The following is a 20,510-nucleotide window of genomic DNA, read 5'->3' on the forward strand; positions in this document are numbered from 1 at the left end:
ACGACTCATTCACTTATTATGACAATTATCCTCCTTTCGCCAGTCCATATTTTCTTAGTAAAACAAATAAATATTCGGAGTGATAATATGCTAGCTGATGGTCGTAACAAATCCATTGTCGTTGAACAAACACAGTTATTTATTCTTAAGCTACAATTACCTGTCACACTGATTGGGGTTAAGGGAACGGATGTATTACTGATATCTGCTTCCATTTCTCAACGTAATGTGTCCTGTGGCTTCCTTCTTTTCCGCTGCCCTTCACTATTCCAAGTTAGGGTTTGTCTCATGATACAGTTTGATGATTTGCGTAATCTATGTCCTATCCATTTCCATCGTCTTTTCCTAATTTCCTCTTCAGCTGGAAGTTGGTTTGTTCTCTCCCTCAGAAGGCTATTGCTGATGGTATCCGGCCAATGGATGTTGAGTATCCTGCGTAGACAGCTATTCATAAATACTTGTACCTTCTTGATGATGGTTGTTGTAGTTCTCTAAGTTTTAGCTACGTATAGTAGATCTACACTGGTGAGCAAGACTTCGAATAACTCAACCTATAATTATAGTCTTTATTATTGCGTTTTATACTTATTCTTTTTCATTTTTATCGTCGCCTATGTTAATCTATTGCTGTGAACTTTCGTTGCTTCATGTCAATGTTGATTGATATTTATACTTAACTAATTAGTTCAGTCGATAGAACTAACTAATCAACTACGATTATAACCGGCTATCGTGGTTCTTTAACAAGCATTAGCAGCATGTAAACGCTCCTGTGCAATAAGTCTGTTAAAATATCAACCACTCGTGAGTATAGCTGCAAGTCAACACGAACGCGCATCTGTTTGTAACTTATCCACTTGTATAAGCGAGACAAGATTGACTGTCGACTATAAATTCATATTTCTGCTTAACCACTATACACTAGAATGTTTTACTTTTTTACCACCGCCTGCCCAATTTCCAATTGCTGAGTTTCGTAGCCAAACAGAGGATACAAATGCTAGAAATTTACAGTGAGTTTGAAGTATAAATGTTCTGCAATCTTAGATTTTGTTTAGACTGTTCGTCTACTTCATATCTTCATTACTTAGAAACAAGAGTAACCCAGGCGAGTTTCAGAATTTCATTAGATTGTTTCGTACTATATTTATGTTGCGTGACAACATTTCGTAGTTGCTTTCACGTAAAGTAGTCATATATTCTGTCACTGCCGCAAAGTTTCAGTCGAAATCATGTACATTTATGACTCTTTAATCGACATACTGTAGTAAAAAACATATTGCATGTACACGAGTACGCTTAGTCCATGTTCTAAGTACACACGTTGTTGTACATAATATGTCACTTAACGCTAGGTAGTAAGCTCTTTGTTTAAGCCTTTTACGAAATTGTAACGTTATCTGAACCCTCTAAACTTTAGTTGCTTTGGTGATTACCATTTTAATTAATGCTTACTACACTCCTTGTATTTGTTATTATTTCACACGGTAAATTAGGGCTCGATTTCCTTATTACACGACAGTCATTTAAATTCTATATTCGGTTTATTAACATGCAATACGGGTTTGGAAAATTCTAAACGTCCTCGAAAATTCTCCACGAACCCAACCATAGTTTTCGTATATGTTTTTATTCACACATCCAACTGTTACGCCAATAGTACCTAAACGAACGTTCAGTGCAACTGTCAGTATACGTAAGAACGATGTTATTTAGATTTGACTTTATAACACACCCGAAATATTGTAGTTATTCTACTTTAATGTCATACTGTTGTAGCGTGGCGTCGAGTTGAAGATTAACTGTGAACACCGCTACCAAGAAACACGTGCCAAGCGAATCAGAAGGCGTAAGAAGCTCGTTCCAAATGACTCCATAAAATCCCCGAGAAGCCGAATACCAGAAGGCAATTAATGGACCAAGTCGATGTTTATTTGCTGGCGATCTCGTGGCATCGAAAGGATACCGAGATCGTGCCAGGATACAAGCTTGGTTACAGAACGTAACCGAATTCGCGCGAAGTTACAATCGAAGTGTAAGCGAAAGAATGGAAGCAGAAAATAGCTGTCATTAGCACAGTCAAACAAAAGCACGTTAAAACAAACACTGGTACAGTTGGTTATAATAATAATTGTTTTTATTAAACCAGTCGTGTTCTCGTGATAAACGTGAGTCACTACAGGAGCCCCCGCTAGAAAGGGTTTACACTTTCGATAAATAGCGGTTTGAATCGTGGGACTGATCGGCTGATGAGCGATTGTAGGACGGAAGAATTGGCGAACAGGAAAGCGATCGTTGATCGTCGAGTTGCCAACGAAGGTCGTTTTCGGAGAACGGTACCAGGAGCGATGTGCTGTATTTGTTGCTTGAATTGGCATGCTACACGAGAGTGGTTTGTATCCAGAATCTGAAGAGGGCGTTCGTACGGGTCCGGACCATAAACGCTGCAGACGAAGGACGAAACCACGTTGAGCCGATGAACCAGAAGCGACCATAACGACCAAGTTCGAGACCAAGCATATGCCAAGCATTCGAAACCAATATATCGACTGAGTACGTTGACAAGAGCGTGGGTGGCCAATCCAGCTTTCGCCAAAGTTGACTGAAGTCGACGGAACCAAACGTAGATGGTCGAAGGCGTGGGCTCAGGAAACAAAAGGAAAATCAAAAAAAGAGGAGTGTAGCATACGTGTAGTATAGGAATAACCCTACACCGTATCGGTTGTTGACTGTGCGACTAGTCGAGGAAGCGTACGTATAATCGTACTCGGCGACCGGAACGTGAGACGGCAGTCTCGTTCGCGTCGCGTGAGCCTGCAATCTCATCCGAAGTCAAGGGCGGCGTGGTCTGCTGATCTGGACGTGAGACTGTCGTCTCGTCCGTAGACGGTGCAGATGACGCGTGCTGTTGACTGGGACGTGAGAATGAGGTCTCAGATGCATCTAGCGTGGGACCTGAAGAAGATTTAAGGATCCCGCTAGGTTTGACAGGTCTAGCATTGAATCTCAGGGTGTCAGATAGGGCACTGTCATCGACGTGTGCTGGTTTGAGACGATCAATGCTGACGATCTCGACGCGTCCATATCGATCAACCTTGAAGGTCTTTTCGTGACGAGCGATCACGTGAAAAGAACCTTCGTAAGGTTGTTGCCAAGGTTTGCGTACCGAATCTACTCGTACAAAAACATGTGAACAGGTAGATAACTCTCGAGGGAGAGCGACCTGTCGATGTTGTATTCGAGTTGACACCGGAGACAGCGTTCGCATAAATGCAGACAGTCGATGGACGTAGTCTGATTTACCGAAATTAGGTCTGCTCCGTGGTGTGAAGAATTCTCCGGGCAGACGCAATGTCGTGCCGTATGCAAGTTCAGTGGCGGAACATTGGATATCTGCCTTTAAGCTCGTTCTCGCCCCTAAAAGAACGAAAGGTATGGTTTCGTGCCAGTTGCCGTTTTCGTGTGCTCGTAGAACACTTTTAAGTTGGCAGTGAAACCGTTCAACTTAACCATTTGGTGCTGGGTGGTAGACGAATATGCTTATGCGTATGCATTCCGTACCAAGCAGCCGGGTCAGCGAGGAGAATCGTTAATAGGGTAACATTTCTCGAATGAAGCGTGGAATTCATCATCACGCGAATAAAAAGTGACAAGGATTCGGTACACATACGTGTGAGTCTATTGTATTAATACTATTCTTATCGTTATCCGTCATGTCGCGTATATTATATATTAAAAATATGAAAATATACGACAGACGTGGATAGATAAATCATAGACTCACCGAATTGGCTTCTTTGGAAGATTTGATCAGAAGGTGAGGCGTGTTCCAAAATACGGCTCACCAATTGTAGCGAATTGGGATTACCAGTTGTAGCGTGGCGTCGAGTTGAAGACTGACTGTGAACACCGCTACCAAGAAACACGTGCCAAGCGAATCAGAAGGCGTAAGAAGCTCGTTCCAAATGACTCCATAAAATCCCCGAGAAGCCGAATACCAGAAGGCAATTAATGGACCAAGTCGATGTTTATTTGCTGGCGATCTCGTGGCATCGAAAGGATACCGAGATCGTGCCAGGATACAAGCTTGGTTACAGAACGTAACCGAATTCGCGCGAAGTTACAATCGAAGTGTAAGCGAAAGAATGGAAGCAGAAAATAGCTGTCATTAGCACAGTCAAACAAAAGCACATTAAAACAAACACTGGTACAGTTGGTTATAAAAATAATTGTTTTTATTAAACCAGTCGTGTTCTCGTGATAAACGTGAGTCACTACACTGTGTTTATGAACTATTGTTTCCTCGTGGCTGTTATCTAACAGATGATTTCGGTACATCAATCGGTTGTTCAACTACTCGACGATTTACAACCTGTCCAGTTGAACTGGTGGTCTGACGACAATATCATTCGCGTGAATCATCAGTTTATGCAGTCGAGCGAATCCCCTGAAAACTGAAAATGACATTGTCGCCTCTATTCCAACACTGACAGCGTTTTTCACTGGTATCAATGGCATGAGTCCAGAGTGACACTCTTGGTTTCTTGTGTTCTTTTAGATATCTTTCTGTTCACTAATCGAACAAGTAAGCAGCACTCACCGTTTATAATCTTTTAGAGACTCGACAGTGCCACCTTTGCTGTCAATTTGTTGCCTTCGACCATTAGTGACTGTAACAGAAGTCATCGAATTTTCAAACTCTGACTACAAGTTGATTAATAGCTTAGCACAACGGAATCACGACCTCTCTTCACGGTTATACTTCTGTACTTACGGTTAGTTTGTTAGATATAGATATAACTAGAAGCTGTCAACGACACTGTCTGACATTTAACTTTAAATCAATGGCAGTATAGACAACGGCATCGATTGATAATACACTTATCCTACTATCGCTATACCATCACTACTCTCGCGGCAAACTCAACGATCTCATCAGAGGAGCTCAATTACTTGTCAGAGCTATATATTTCAGTGCGACGTTATGTTATTTTTATTATTTCTATGGTTAATCGCTTTACGTTCAACCAGCGTCCTAGAGGCATATTAATACTCGCCGTTTTCCCGATCAGCTTTTGCCGTCTACTTTCCATTTTGTTTTACAGCTCAGCAATACCCGGAGGATTCATATTATTCGTTTGGTAGCCCTCGGCGTGCGACAACTCCTAACATGTTTGGTACCGATTCAAACGGCCATTGAATCTGGTGGGGGGAGTATTGCAGGGTCAGCGAAATTTCACCAAGTTCTAACCAAATCAGTTGGGTCACTGAATGTCGAACCAATCATTGGTCCTCGTCAAGGACAATGACAACCAACGCGCATCAGTTAATCGTAAACCATGGACTGGCCCATACGGCAGTGGTCTTACTTTCGCCTGTATCTTCTTTAATTAATATATTTTTGTAATAACGTCCTCTCTGTTGTACAGTCTCCAAAGCGTCTATGGTACATTGATACATCAATGGTGTAGTCCACGTAAGATGCCGACCACGAGTTGTGACCTCAACGTTAGCTGGTTCTTCACGCCGTTCCCATTTAACTCGAGTAGGCTTCCGATCATTCGATATATATCATCTACGTTGGTGATCTACAGAACTGCCTTGAAGTTGGTATTGAAGATCCTGACTTTGATATTGGTTGAAAGTTGTTCCATATGTTCTCTAACTGTAGGAATGCGGCTCTTGATTCGCCAACCACTTTTGCGTCTGCATCTGAACCTCCTTGTTCATCGATGATGCTTCCTAGGTATTTGAAGGACTCTACATCTTCCAGAGTTTTGTCATCAAGAGTGATTGGATTGCTGTTCTCCGCTTTGAATTTGAGGACCTTGGTTTTCCCTTTCTGTATGTTGAGGCCTGCTGATGCGGAGACTGCTGCTACACTGGCTGTCTTTATCTGCATCTGTTCGTGTGTACGCGATTGGAGGGCTAGGTCATCTGCGAAGTCCAAATCGTCTAATTGATTCTGAGCTGTCCATTGTATTCCATGTTTTCCTTCAGATGTCGAGGTCTTCATAATCCAGTCGACCACCAGAAGAAAGAGGAAGGGCGAGAGTAAACAGCCTTGTCTGACTCCGGTCCTTACTTGAAATGCATCTGTCAGCTGTCCTCCATGCACGACCTCGCACTGTAGTCCGTCGTATGAGTTCCGGATAATGTTGACAATCTTCCCAGGAGCTCCGTAGTGTCGAAGAAGTTTCCATAATGTCCTCCTATCTACACTGTCAAATGCCTTTTCATAATCAATGAAGTTGATGTATAGTGATGAGTTCCACTCAACTGATTGTTCGACGATGATCCGTAGTGTTGCAATTTGGTCTGTGCACGACCGATCCTTACGGAATCCAGCTTGTTGATCTCGAAGTTGGGCGTCTACTGTGTCTTTCACCCGGTTCAACAACACTCTGTTGAAGACTTTTCCTGGTATTGACTGTAGTGTAATGCCTCTGTAGTTTTCACATTTGCTCAGATCCTTTCTTTGGAATCTTGACGAGGTGTCCTTCTTTCCAGTCCATCGGCACTTGTTCCTCCTCCCAAATCTTTTTGAATAGAAGGTGAAGCATGTTTGTAGTTACTTCGATGTCTGACTTTAGTGCTCCAGCGCACAGCCAAAAAGCGAAATTAATTATAAATAAATTTGAAAGTTTCAAGTAAAGAAGTGTTTTCTTTTATTTTGCGGTACATTGTATCGCGAAGCCGTTAAAAACTCATTATTTAAGTGATGTTACAGTAGATTTTCCATATTTACATCGCAGACTGGCGATTATTTCCACTTAGCTATAAAATGAGAGTAGACAAACAACTTATTTTTATATAAGGCAACATGATTTAAGCATATGTGGTCATACAAATCTTCATTGTTGTCAAGGCTACCAAAACTACGCAACACGTAACGACATCATAATAAGATTCAACGTTTTTCCACTTTTTATTGCAATTTTGGTTGATTTTCACTATTTCGTTCTACTTTTATGGCAGAAATAGGTTAATAGTGAAAATATTAGCTGTACTGAGGGTTGTAAATGTTATGTATATGCTATAGATGATAATAACACATACCAAGATGTTAACATCACCTTCTACAGTTAGATATATAAGCCACCAAATCATTGTACTGTGAGAAATAAGTCAGACTCGTGTGCTAGAGGTACAGTAATGTGAAGATTTTACTAGAGACAAAGCTAACAGCTATACTACCTCTTGTACAGAGTTCCAAATTTTAGGCTGCTGGTATTCATGCAAGGTAGCTTGTAGCAGAAATAAGTACTGTAATAAAACAATTACGAGAAAGCATTGAAATGTACGATTTTTTAATTAAGATATCCTAATCTTAGGTGACCAGTTTGTCTGAGGTCGTATATGATGATCTTCGGAAATCAATCGAGGTGTGTCTAGCTTACATGCTGTTGCCGGGAATGACAATTACTTATACCTTACGTGGGACCAAAATAAAATAGGCATCAGTATATACAGATTCCACAGGACGATTCAAACTATGTTCATATAGCAGTTTTTATATATATGTGGGTGACTATCCAAATAAAGGGTGTGCCAAACGCACTTTCGATCTGCAATTGAATACCGGGTTCTGTATTTATATTAGTTTCTGGTAAACATTTTGGCTGAGATAACTATTTCCTGTTTATCTTATTTTCAGCTGGCTTCGCAAGTGTTTACAAACCTAATTGGAATTTTTTAATTTAGCAAACATTGTTATACCATTGATAGGCATTATGAATTCATAGGTTGGATAGTGTCTATGATATGCGGCATTCGTTTGTCTACTATAAGCTGTTCTGGTACTGCACTTGTAATACAGATATGTGACATTTTATTTTTGTGGAACACTGTGAATAAAAGTTCAACACCAACCTGATGTACTTAACTAAAACACATGAGCAATTCTTAAGAATTGGAAGTTATTTACTAATGCATCACTTGTGCGTCTCAGCCTTTTAATTACTGCAATGCTTATCAATCGTGACAGACCGGAATTCGACCTAGTAATATAGTACACCATGTTCAAGGTTGCAGTATTTGGTAAACGGTCTGTGTGACTAATCGCGCGTGCACCAACCTGGTAATTGTCACACGAGGACGCGAACCAAGACCTCAACGTCTCACAGCCACATAAGACTGTACAGTACACTCCCTGCTGTAACGCTACAAGAACAAGTTAATAGCCATATAAACGAATTTATGTAAAACTAAAAAGATTTTAATATTCGAACTTCTTGTTATCAAAAAGCAAAGCTATAGTCAGTGAGAACAATGAATTCTGACGATGTGGCTTCAGCATTAGCACCAATTGAACTCATAACTTGTGCGCATATGTCTTCTGATGCTTCGAGGCATGAGCGGAGGTTCACTAAGAGCATGGATTGAGTGGTAGTTGTCATTGAACTTCTTTAACAGGTCTTCACTCCCTATAGAGATTGACATGTTGTTCAGCTCACGAAAAACCAAGTCCATTATGTGTTTCCTTGTCCACTGGCTGCTATGCCGAAATAAGTCTCATAGGGACAAATAAACACACACTTACCTCCACGAACCAGATCCTTAGAATGAGCATACAAAATATGACCACAGGGCATATGGTCATTGAAACGCTCACAAGCACATCGTGCACGTGAAGTATCAACAACGTACATCATACCCTTGTCATAGCAGTGGATATATTCACCTGCTATAAATTCACCTCTCATTTTCCTAACACGTTTATAATTTACAGCTACAATTTCAGTTGCAAAAGCTGTGAACTCATTTAAAATAGTTCGGAATCACAGTGGAACCTGGAATTAACGATACATTTAACTATATTTCTTACCTCAAGCAATGGAAAACGTTGAAGATCCGTCACAGCGTCATATGGATGCAAATGTAGGTCAGTGTCTGTTTTACCCCAAATTTCCCAGAACGCCAACAGAAGAAACTCACCTCCTCTGAAACATTCTTTTAGGTATTTATGAGCACCCTCGACACAATTGTTCGAGTGTGTGCCCAGGCTTAGCACATGCCACCGATAACAGTGAGCCCTCATTGACTTCCGAGCAATCCAGTTATCTCTTATATAATCAAATGCCTGTGGAAAATGGGTTCTTAGGTGTTCATACCTCTGAGTAAATCTGAATATAATGCGTTATGAAAAGCGATGCTCACATGCTAGATTGCCTGCTTTCTAATGAGATCTTCCAAGTATTTGCGTACATAGAGATTTCTGAAATACAGCAAATAGTCTGTATCGTTAACATTTACCTTCCTGAAAAATGCTCTTAAGACATGGACTGAGCACAGTATTATTTTGGCATGACTGTGAGTAGGCTGTACCGCTGAAATTTCGGTCGCTGCCGAATCCATAACGATAGTACGTGTATCATAAATACCACGCATTATGTCTTTGAAGCATTCCAGTAGTCTTACGACGTCTTCTCATCGTTCTTGCCTGCAAAGAGCATACATAACAGTGCGTCCTTGTCCAAACTATCAGTAGTCACTAGCTGGAACAGTGGAAAACCTTATTACTCTTCGTTACACAACTTTCTTGGTCTGATAAGTCGAGTCAATACATACTACCTCTGAGAACGCGTGGTAAATAGCTATTCGCTCTCTGCGACTGAAGCAAATCATAGATATGTTTCCATGTTCATTGGATACTATTATTTCAGTGTTTGCTTGAACACGCTGAAAAATGTCGTTGATATTTCTAGTGTCTGAACTCAACTAAATACAATGTGAGTTTAACGACCTGGGTACAACTGTGAACGCTTTTCGGCGACATCGTCCTTGGTAAGCTGTTTATGGAACTTCCAAGAAACCAGATACCGTAAACTACGAGTTGGCGTATTACTCAATAGAAACGTTCTTAAATATAAGCGTTCACTTGACGTCGACTTTCGTCTTGAAGGATCTACAGGAGAATATTCTTCTGTGCAAGGATGTTTGTGCATGGTCTTGATAGAGGTGACTTTTAGCTCACCATTTACTGCACGCACCCAAAATCCAGATTGGCAATGGCAATATTTCGAAATAAAACATACGTAGATGACCGATGTCGTCTTCTTTATCTAGGTTGTGGTGGTGAGTTAGGAGTTGTATGCTCTTCAGAAGAATGATGATCACTACCATCATCTACATCCTGAACGCATGCATCTGACTCGGATGAACTGAATTTACGTCCATATGTACAGACATATCTCACAAAAAATACTTTAGAGATGGTTCATCATTGTTCTTTATACATAATGACATAACGTACTTAGGATGCGTATACTAAAAAAATAATTATTAACCACAGAAGTCAATATATTGCCTTATGACCTGTTTAAACAGGTCTCAATATTGTCCCAACTTGTAAATCGTCAAGATAACATAATATCATTGAAGATTCGTCTTACATCATGCATCATCACGATGGCATCGTCTTCGTTACTTGAAGGGTGGGCGTTACCGGACATGGTGTGGCTGAACTCAATTCAAATTCAAAAATATTTTGATTTGACCGCTTCTGAAAATTTTCACTAACTGTCGATATGACGCACCAATCATCTTGCGACAATTTAACCTTCAAGTGCTCGCAACCTCCGCCAGTGAACGGTACCCCTGAAGCGTTTCCTGAGAGCGTTGTGATGTAATAGACTTACTTAAGCGATTTCCCAAGAATTTAGTAAGTACCTAGTAATTTTTTGGTTATCTGCATAACGGTGTACAATTACTGACTGGAGCTTATGTAAATTTCTGTACTGGTTTTGTTTTTTGTAATCCCGTGTTTTTTTAAGGGACAAACATCTGAAACCTAATAATAATTGACTGACGAGCTGTTACGTGAAACCTACCGTTACATCGTTAATATATCAAAACTCGTTCTTTCTCGTAATTCGGCTACTTCGTGTTCATTGAGTCATCGTTCGTGTATACGTAATAGACTGCTGAATCACCAAACGTACTTCAGTCTTTCCCCACAGTTTACTGAAAACAACTTACTTGTAAGTTATACACAGCTTTTAAAGGCTAAGTAGTTCAGCTAACTCAGATGGTCACTGTGGACTTTTTAAGTACATTCTCTCGGCTTCCTAAACTTATCGTGTTTGATCTCGGTAGGAAAAACAGTAAAGTTAACTTCATCTCTAGACTTCACTCTATGGCCTCTGTGGTGCGACACTCACGTTTATCCTCCATTCATACGAAAGTGAGGCTCGTATAATCTTTTTTTCATGATCGGTGATTTGTTAGAAATAACACTGTATACGATGCTAGTGAGAGACGAGTTGATGTCTACTCAGATGCGCAAGTAATATTGAGGTAGGAATTTAGTGAGATGTACTGTAATGTATTCACTGCTTTACAGGATGATCAAAGAGTCTCCGAAAATTAAATTGGGATGTGCTTCGCGGTAAGTACTAACCCTATTCATCGTATATTTTACTTGGATGCGTAAGTAACTGTTAGTTATGTCCATAACTGACCGACTAAATCGTTGTTTGAACGCCCACTACGTTAGTCTGGTATGTTGTGTCTGTAGGTTATCCCTGTTGCATATGACCTGTCAATTGAAGGATATTGTTATCGTATTACTTTAGTGTGGCTGGTAATTTTATTCATTTTGATAAGGCATGCACTACTGGTCGGTTTGTTTGTGCATTTAACTTAACGACTATAATCCCTTTAATTACGGTACTAATCGAGTTGTCTTTGCTTTTAGAAACAGATCAAGTTTAAAGCCAAGTTGTCCTTGTCCTGACTATAGCTTTCACATAGACTCTGGGGTCGTCAGTATTGCGTTCACAGTTCTAGTAGAATATCTGTAAGATATATTAAATCCTACAGTAATTATCGGTAAGACTGTAATTTATGGACGACTTTTGGGCAACGTTAAAATGGCCTTAGGATGTCCTAAGTACTAGGGTTAAATGAGAGTTATGTATGTATGTATGAGGAATTAGAATTAGGATTTACATTTGAATGTTAGGTTTAGGAATTAGATTTAATGTTTTTATCACGAACCAATATAAGTTGTAATGCCAAAATGGTATTTAGCCAAATGAGTAGATAAATTTTGCTTCAAAATCCAAGATATGTTGTCTTGAATGTGATTGGTCCATCCCTAAGTTATAGTCTCGCCGAATTGAGATTTGTGTTTTAAACAACCTCGTATCACCATTCCAATATATCTTGACAACCACCCTCATTACTCTGGTTTTATTCCTTACTAGCCTATCAATCAGTTTGATTTAATGCTATAACAAAAACAGTTTGTAATAAATACTAAAGTGAACATTTGCTGTTTCATATTTGAGCATTCTCTTCACATTAATAGCTAGCCAGTTTTTTTTGTTACACCACAAGAAGTAGTTATTGTTTACGGTCCCAACATTTCTTTCATATTTTATGTCCAGTTATCATTGGTTCCAATTTTTTGTACTGATTTCTTATGGGAATGATCCATATACACTAGTCAAGTAGTAGATAGTTATTCTTTTTTGTTGTCCAGTCATTTTTGCTAGGTTTCTGTTGGCTTTTGTGATATGATTACCCTATTAGCCATCTAAAGGTGACTGCTTAATGATTTTTCTGGTTAATGATTACTCATAGAACGATGTAAAATCTTGTTTTAAGGATAATATTGCATTGAAAAATCTAGTTGATGCTGCTTTGAAATCTCATTCATTATTATAGGAAAGTCTTGAATGGAGTTTCACACTTTTAGCATGGCACCATACTTCCCAATATTTCAGGTAATCTTTGTAGTACGCACACATGTCAGCAAATTCGATCAAAATTCAGTAAATTGTATCAACAAAAGTAGAATTTCAACCTATACCAACAGTGATCTAAGCATCATACCCATCTCAAACGTTAGTGGTCATCTGAACTCAGTAGCTCAGTAAATAATGTGTTAAGGGCTTGAAGCGAAAGGTATTGGGTTCGAGTCCTATTGCGGAGATCGGAATCAGGAGCAGGCACATCCAGCTCTCGAGTCCCAAAAAGGGTAAGATATGTACCCCAAACTTCACTGCTAGCTACACTTCATCTATTCTATAATTCAGGATAGCCCATATGCACGTATCAAATATATAGCACATCTGATTTCGAAGTGAAGTGCAAATATACATAATAGGTCGCTAAGCACATGGATAGTTAGGCATAACATGGAATCTGAAGGAAATTTCTGATACTTCACTTTGCATCACATACATTTAAAATGAGGATATTGGTAAAGAATCAATAAACTAGGAGTGAATAAATCAGTGTTGAGTGAAGAATGACAGTAACTAGTGATTATTAGGAGTATTTGAATTATTGTACAAACCAGGAATCCCAAGAATAACGCGACTTAACTAAGAAGTATTAGATAAGCATAAACGAACGTATTGTATTTGGGATTCGAAATCAAACAGTCATCAAGCACAAAGACCCCCAAATGCCCTCGTACGTATGAGGGTGGGGAAAGTCAGCTCTCCCTCAAGAAATGCTCTCACATGGTTACGCGTATACAGCCACTTCCAGGAAAGCCCTAGTCACTGCTTTCTCGTGGCGCGGGTGTTGTTTACGAAATTGAGAGGATGGAAAGCGAATGTCCAGCACTTTAACCGGGTTGGTGGACATGGAGAGTCCAGGACACAGGTGAGTCCGTCTCGATTTCGATTGTTAATTCTAATACTAATGAGTAGATTCTAGATAATACATAGTCTACATCCAATGCACTGTCGAACAGGATGAACTTAAGGAGAAGACGTACAATCGATTACAGAAACTTGGAATCCAATTTAAGCTGTGGCGAATGTGGTGTTTGTATGAATTAACGATTCATTTGTAATTGTTTATTATTATTTCTTTGTTTGATCACATAAACATTGGTACGAAAGGGTACTGAACACATATGCGCCATACAAGTCACTTGATTTGTTTATTTGCTGTGATACTGCCTGGGTGCCCAAACAAAAGCAGGTGATTTTCTCAGGTCACACCCGGAGCCTTCGACCTAAAGGTCTAGTCTGCAAGGCAGTGGCAACATCAGAAGACTCAGTTACATGGTAGCCGGTGACCAACGATTGGTTCATGTGCCATTTGTTTCCTCAGGATCATGGAGCCCATGTGACCATTGGTTTGTAATGAGGGTTCTCCAACTCCCTAGGTGAACTCTCCATGTGCACCAACCCGGTTAAAACGCTGGACATTCGCTTTCCATCCTCTCAATTTCGTAAACAACACCCGCGCCACGAGAAAGCAGTGAGTAGGGCTTTCCTGGAAGTGGCTGTATACGCGTAGCCATGTGAGAGCATTTCTTCAGGGAGAGCTGAATTTCTCCACCCTCAGCCGTACTATTTGGGAGCAGTAGTTTCCTGAGAGTTACATAAGGAAGTGAAATAGGCTTCTCTGGAAATGCCGAAGTTTTTAATAAGTTGTAGATTTCTTTTCCAATGAATACAAGGAAATTAGCCACAATGTTAACATCCTCAACATCGTCCTTGGTCATAGCCCAGATTTCGAATCTTTCCATGTAATCTTCAAAAGCATGGAAATTCGAATGTATGTCCGATTGTCTCATCACAGGCTCCATCGCGACGCCAATGTGATTGTTAGGAGTATTTAGATTATTGTACAAACTAGGAATCCCAGAAGTAACGCAGTTGTACCGTGACGAATTAGATGAACACAAACGAACGTATCGTATATAGAATTCGAAATTAGACAGTCATCAAGTACAAAAGAATCATTAGTTCATACAAACACCACACTAGTTTTCAACTTTATTACCTTAGATTTTAAACAGTTGATTTCTAGGATCTCGTATATTTTTGTTAAATGGCTTGCATTTGTTTAAACTGGTCATTTAGTTAGTCATAGACTATTACATATCACAAAGTCAGTTAATAGTATATGGTTTCATCTCCCCAACTTCTTTACTAACGATTTTTGGATATCACGATAATAATGTGTACCGTCTAGAAAAGTGGAATGCCACATAAACTTAATATCTTTTGGATTAAATATCGTAATTACACTATAAAGTGCTGTTAGTATAAACCATTCAGTTAACACCCTCCAAGCTCTAAAACCCTGTCAAGAAATACGTATAAGTTTTTCCAATTTTACTTTTCAAGCCGCATAAAGTAGGTGTTTATGTTGTGCGAAACAGCAATAAAAGCTCTACTAGTAAACTGTCTAGATCTGAAAACTCAGCATTACCGAAGTAATCCAACTATGTATCAAAAAATTATAGACCTTACAATTTTTAAAAAAAGCTATCTATTAAGTTAATTATTTTGTTTTTATGTAATTATTTTATTTAAATCTGGTTCTCTGTCATGTTATGAAATAATTAAGTTTATTATATAAGATCAAACTATATTCTTTTGTTTGGACTGATATCTCAGGTTTTGAAGATCGTTTTCGAATAAAAATAATTTATAAACATTAACATGTAGTTTACGTAATTTTACATGAATAAAAATATTTAACAGTTAAGATAACTACTTTATGGCAGTGAAACATGGCTGGTAGGAGTAGAGGATATTCGTAAGTTACTAGTATTCGATCATAAATGTCTTCGAAGCATTGCTCGTATATCCTGGGACCATCGAGTAAGTAATTCAGGTGTTAGGAAATGTGTACTAGGTAAGGATGACAAATCAATTGGTGAAGTAGTGAAACTGGGACATGTGCTACGTATGTCCAACCACCGACTGCATCGACGAGCGATATTTTATGGTGTAGGAGTAAGTTGGAAGAAAGCTAGTGGTGGTCAGACCAAAACATGGTGTGGTACGTACTACTTATATTGATATAAGTAGTATATGACGCGAGTTAGGAACGTAATGTCTGGCAGCAGAAGATGGGGGAAGATCAAGAAAGGAAGAGCGGGAACACGATGCAATTTGTATGAGGACGCATGAACAATGAAATGTGAGACAACGGATTGATGTTTGCAACAGAAACAGTCCAGTTTGATATGACGGATTGATATTTTGCAAATTAACGATTTACTATATGGTTCTCAGATTTAATTGAGATGGTCTGTAATTATGTGGTCAAATACATTCGATTGTCCCCACTGGTGTTCTTGTTCACTACAATGGCACAAATCCATAAAGTTATTGACAAGTGGACTGAACCATGTTGGTAGGCGTAGACTATCTGGTTGGAATCCGCGAGATGATAGCAACCGATGGTTAGAGATCTTGAATATCATGGCTCAAAACCGTTTGCAATGGCGCAGGTGCATACACACTTTGTGTTCTGCCAAATTCTAATCTTCTGAATTCTTCATGTCCCTTTTTATTCTCTTTCCAAATTTCACTGGATTATACTCCTTGAATAACATCTTCAAACCCTAATGTTTCCGATTACTGCTTATACTTTTACTACCTCTACCACTATGGGATTTGAATCGACAGTTGTATCTATGTGGTGATGTGGTATGGCAACTCGAACTGATGTACGTACGTACGAAGTTCTTCGTTGTTGTTGACTGACTGAGATAACTAATACTTTTTTGATTGTATTCGATCTGTTGAAGTCTTTCTCTGTATAATAATTAAATTATAAGGCCTAGTTGCATGGATTAATTGACTTTTCTAATACAAGGAAGCTTCTTTCTTTTACGAATGTATCTACATTCGTTTGAATAAATATTTGCCGGGTATCATTTTCTTAATAATAAATCATTCTCTCTGATATCTTATTTGATATTAAGATAGTTTTTTATCCAGGCGTAAATCACTGCTTTTTTATCCTATATTTGTCATCTTTTTTCAGTACTTCTGCTGTCAATGTTGCTCGACAACTTCTACAAGCTCTTAATTGGTCGGATTTATTTGATTACACAGAAATCTACCCTGGGTCTAAAACTGCTCACTTTAAGAGGTATGTATTAATTGGTTTCACATTTAATTTTTTTTAAGTACAGATAAGATCCTAAGAAGGTATAATTTCGAAAAGATTTGTTTTCAGATGACTAAATAAACAACGTTTCAGTTGCTTAGAAAAAGTCTAGGATCGGAAAGTTTAAAAAACGTATTTTACATCTCTATCTAGGCGATTGTTCGAAGACCGTATAGCTAAATATCTATAGCTATAGACAAACACTACCCTATGAAGTTCAGTCTGAAATTTAGTGTACTGTTTTAGTTTGGAAGCTCAGTAATTATCCACCATTGTGCTTTTGGGTATTCTACTTCTTTTTTAGTCAAATTGGTTTATGTTTAAGCTGTTTGTTGCGGTAGTTAACCCTTCCCCGGCTTGAAATTTTCTGGTAAATATATGGCCAACAAACGCATTTCACACACAAAGCATACTTTGTGTGATATATTGGATACATAAAAATTGTCTGCTCTGGCCCTCATCGGACTCGGTTACTTGGATTACCTGATAACACTATTTCATCTAAGTAGTCCTCAAATCAGAACACAAATGGAACAGGAAATTAATTATATTCCAAAAACAAAACTGACCAAGTTGAAGTTTCAGTAGAAAAACTTCTAATGTATTGATAACTTTTGTACAGGAAGATTCTAGAGTCTTCTCCATTTATCTGCTTGCAGTAATTGGATGGGAATGAGCCAATAAGCGTGCCCCAACATAATCGTGTATGGGACATGCTTTAATATATTCTTTTTCCTGTTAACAAGGGCCGATCGATAAAAGTCCTGACACTACTTTAATTAGGACCTACCTTTCAGCCAAACTAGTAATCCTCAATCAATTCAACTAATGGTTGATAGGCACCTCTTTCTTCTTATCTTCAAACATTTTCCAAAATTATTCTCGAAATAAATAAAAACCGTTCACATTTTCATTTTAATCAGTCAGTCATGCGTAATGTAAAAGCCTGGAAAATATGTACATCGGCTCACATTGTCAAACTACATTGCCACAGTAGAATAACATTACCAGGAAAAATTCCATAGTAAAGAAAGTTGTAACGGTATTGGTAGTAGTAGTAGTAGAAAAGGTTAGGTATAGATAATATAATTCGAGAATAACAAATAAATTTACAGAATATAGAGTGTAAAGTAATGTAAAGAGAAGACAAAGAACGAATGCACATACTCTATTACAAATGATTCTGGGCCATACCACTTAAAATCTCCAACCATTGTTCACGATGATTGTGTAAACCCTAATCTAGTATTTTGAACCTATGTACTTACATAGTTTAGTTCAGTTGACAACGATATCTTGAATTAATAACACATTTTAGTTTGACCATCTTTCACTTTCTTCAAATCTACTTGTACATTAGTCACTACCTTCAATTATAATCTATTTTTTTATTTACTCTATATATTTTAGATTTCATGAATTATCTGGTATAGACTATGCGGACATGTTATTTTTCGATGATGAAACTCGTAATATTCATGAAATTTCCAAATTAGGTGTACAATGTCATTTAGTTCAACATGGAATAACATTAAATCTCTTAGAAGATGCATTAAGAAAATTTCAACAACAAAGAAGAATTCATGAATATTTAAATTAACTAAGTTTTTTGATTGTAGTTATTCCGTAAATGCAAAATTATTATTTTTTTTAAAGAATAAATTGTTTTGTTGCTGTGTTTTGAAGAAGTACATTATATTTTTGTAACGAACCTGCTATAGAGTGGTATATTACTCTTAAAAATCAGTAGTAAATTGTAGTAGTATTTAATGGAAAATACAGTTCATTTAGGAAAAAAAATATTAGCAGAAAGAATCTTTTTATTCAAAGAAGTTTCACTTTGATGAAGAGTACTAGAAGGACAGAGCTACGATAGTATTAGTGTAGGTTTGTATTTTGAACCATATCCGATAACATCTTAAGCCGATGAAGTTCGACTATATCTCGGAATTTAGCAAGGAAGTTGTAATAGACCTAAACATTTTTCTTCCATACCTCTGTGCCATGCAATAAACTATCTTTCTGATTTTTTCTAACCGACATCAACGTTTGCAATAATGGTCGACATGAAAGTTGCTGAGGTGACATTTGTAGTACATCTTCAAGGCAGTCCGCACAAGATGCACGTATGTCACATTGCAAGTGGAAATAAGTGAATTAAATTCATTTTGTTCATCGACCATCCTTACTACTTGGGCAAGAAAGTTGCAAACATTTACTCCAAAATTTATATACCCAACTCAATTAGAAGTGCCGCATTTACAATCACTTTGTTATCACGAATATATATGGTCGACGAAGTAGAATTAATTTTTTGGAAGCACAGCTGAATACCAGTTCGGAAGGAAATAGTTTTTAATAATTTGTAATTTTACATATTCATAAATAGTTCACTGACGAATTCATCCTAATCAATGGTAGATTTAATGCTTTTTTGTATTCGGCTTCCGTTGAAATACCTGACTAGTCGAATATTCTGTCAAATATTTAAATAATTAAATTATTTCGAGGTTTTCTGAATTTCTGGTAACTTTGTTGAAAATATGATTTTATCTTTTAGCTACTGACAAATTATAAGTAGTTATAAACGTTTAAGCTTCATTTTATATGGGTCAATCATTTTTTATGCTGAAAAATACAATTAAGTTAAACAAATAAACTAATCAACACTTTGTAAAATATTATTGCTAATAATAATTTGCGAATTATTTATCTTATTCGTAGCAGAGAGTCATTACTATACCCTTAAGACGTAGAGTGTTGATGATATCACGAAGATAGAAATCCATCGAAAACGAGAAGTGTTCTTAACACCAATAACATTTAATAAACCCCATTAATCTCTTATACTGTTGGTTATCATATTTTTACTAATGAACAATCGCAGAAGTTAGTTCTGGAATTCTAATGAGAAGCCATGATCAGTGAAATTGACATGTATCGGGTGTACGGCAGTTATTCACAGATGACATTAGGAAATGATCGAACAACATCGTGAAATTAACTCAGTTAACATCGTGCAATATTTGATTCCGACTCGATAAACTAGATGTTAAAGGTTCTTGAGTAATACCACAAGTTATGGGTTTGACCCTTGGTGAGATTTTGTATGTGCACTGGTCAAGTCAGAAAGGAAGAATTGAACACACTTAAAGGTATTATATTTAACAATTTGGATTAAGCACAAGAAATATATAAAGGGATAATCGTTCAGCATGAACAACAGAAGGACTTTTATGTGAGTTACCTTACAGGTGCATCTGTAATTTATATATATCAATTATTCAGTTAGCATGGAATAAGTGAGTTTACTCAATATGAAGATATAATTTCATCATTCAAGACAAATAACTAAAATGATTACCAAGTGCAAGCGTACTAATAAAATTTATTCGACTGTCACCAGGTGAATTTCAAGTCTTTCTATATTTTCTATTGTACACATCTATATATGTATATGAATATATTTAGCTAAACTGTTGTATTCGATACACTTGAATCACGTGTATTGTCAGAAACTTTTATCACGTTATAGATTTAATATCAAATTTCCGGAAGATTTGTCCATGTATATTTTTATCGATAAGGGCAGGGAACTAGATTACAACTAAGTGTCTGAATGTTGCAGT

The 20,510-nt window shown here is 37.8% G+C and overlaps 1 protein-coding gene across 1 annotated transcript; it reads left to right on the forward strand.

Annotated features, from left to right (window-relative positions):
- The first annotated feature begins 10,340 nt into the window (after positions 1-10,340).
- On the forward strand, positions 10,341-20,064 carry MDP1_1 (Magnesium-dependent phosphatase 1). The gene is made up of 9 exons (XM_051217456.1): positions 10,341-10,663; positions 10,776-10,982; positions 11,021-11,093; positions 11,128-11,185; positions 11,230-11,298; positions 11,345-11,389; positions 16,756-16,863; positions 18,292-18,627; positions 18,664-20,064. Exons 3-8 carry the CDS (start codon positions 11,030-11,032, stop codon positions 18,479-18,481), a joined length of 534 nt encoding a protein of 177 aa, XP_051064862.1. The 5' UTR covers positions 10,341-10,663; positions 10,776-10,982; positions 11,021-11,029; the 3' UTR covers positions 18,482-18,627; positions 18,664-20,064.
- The last annotated feature ends 446 nt before the right edge of the window (positions 20,065-20,510 follow it).

The sequence above is a fragment of the Schistosoma haematobium genome, chromosome 5, assembly GCF_000699445.3.
Source record: "Schistosoma haematobium chromosome 5, whole genome shotgun sequence".
In the NCBI taxonomy this organism is placed as follows: domain Eukaryota; kingdom Metazoa; phylum Platyhelminthes; class Trematoda; order Strigeidida; family Schistosomatidae; genus Schistosoma; species Schistosoma haematobium.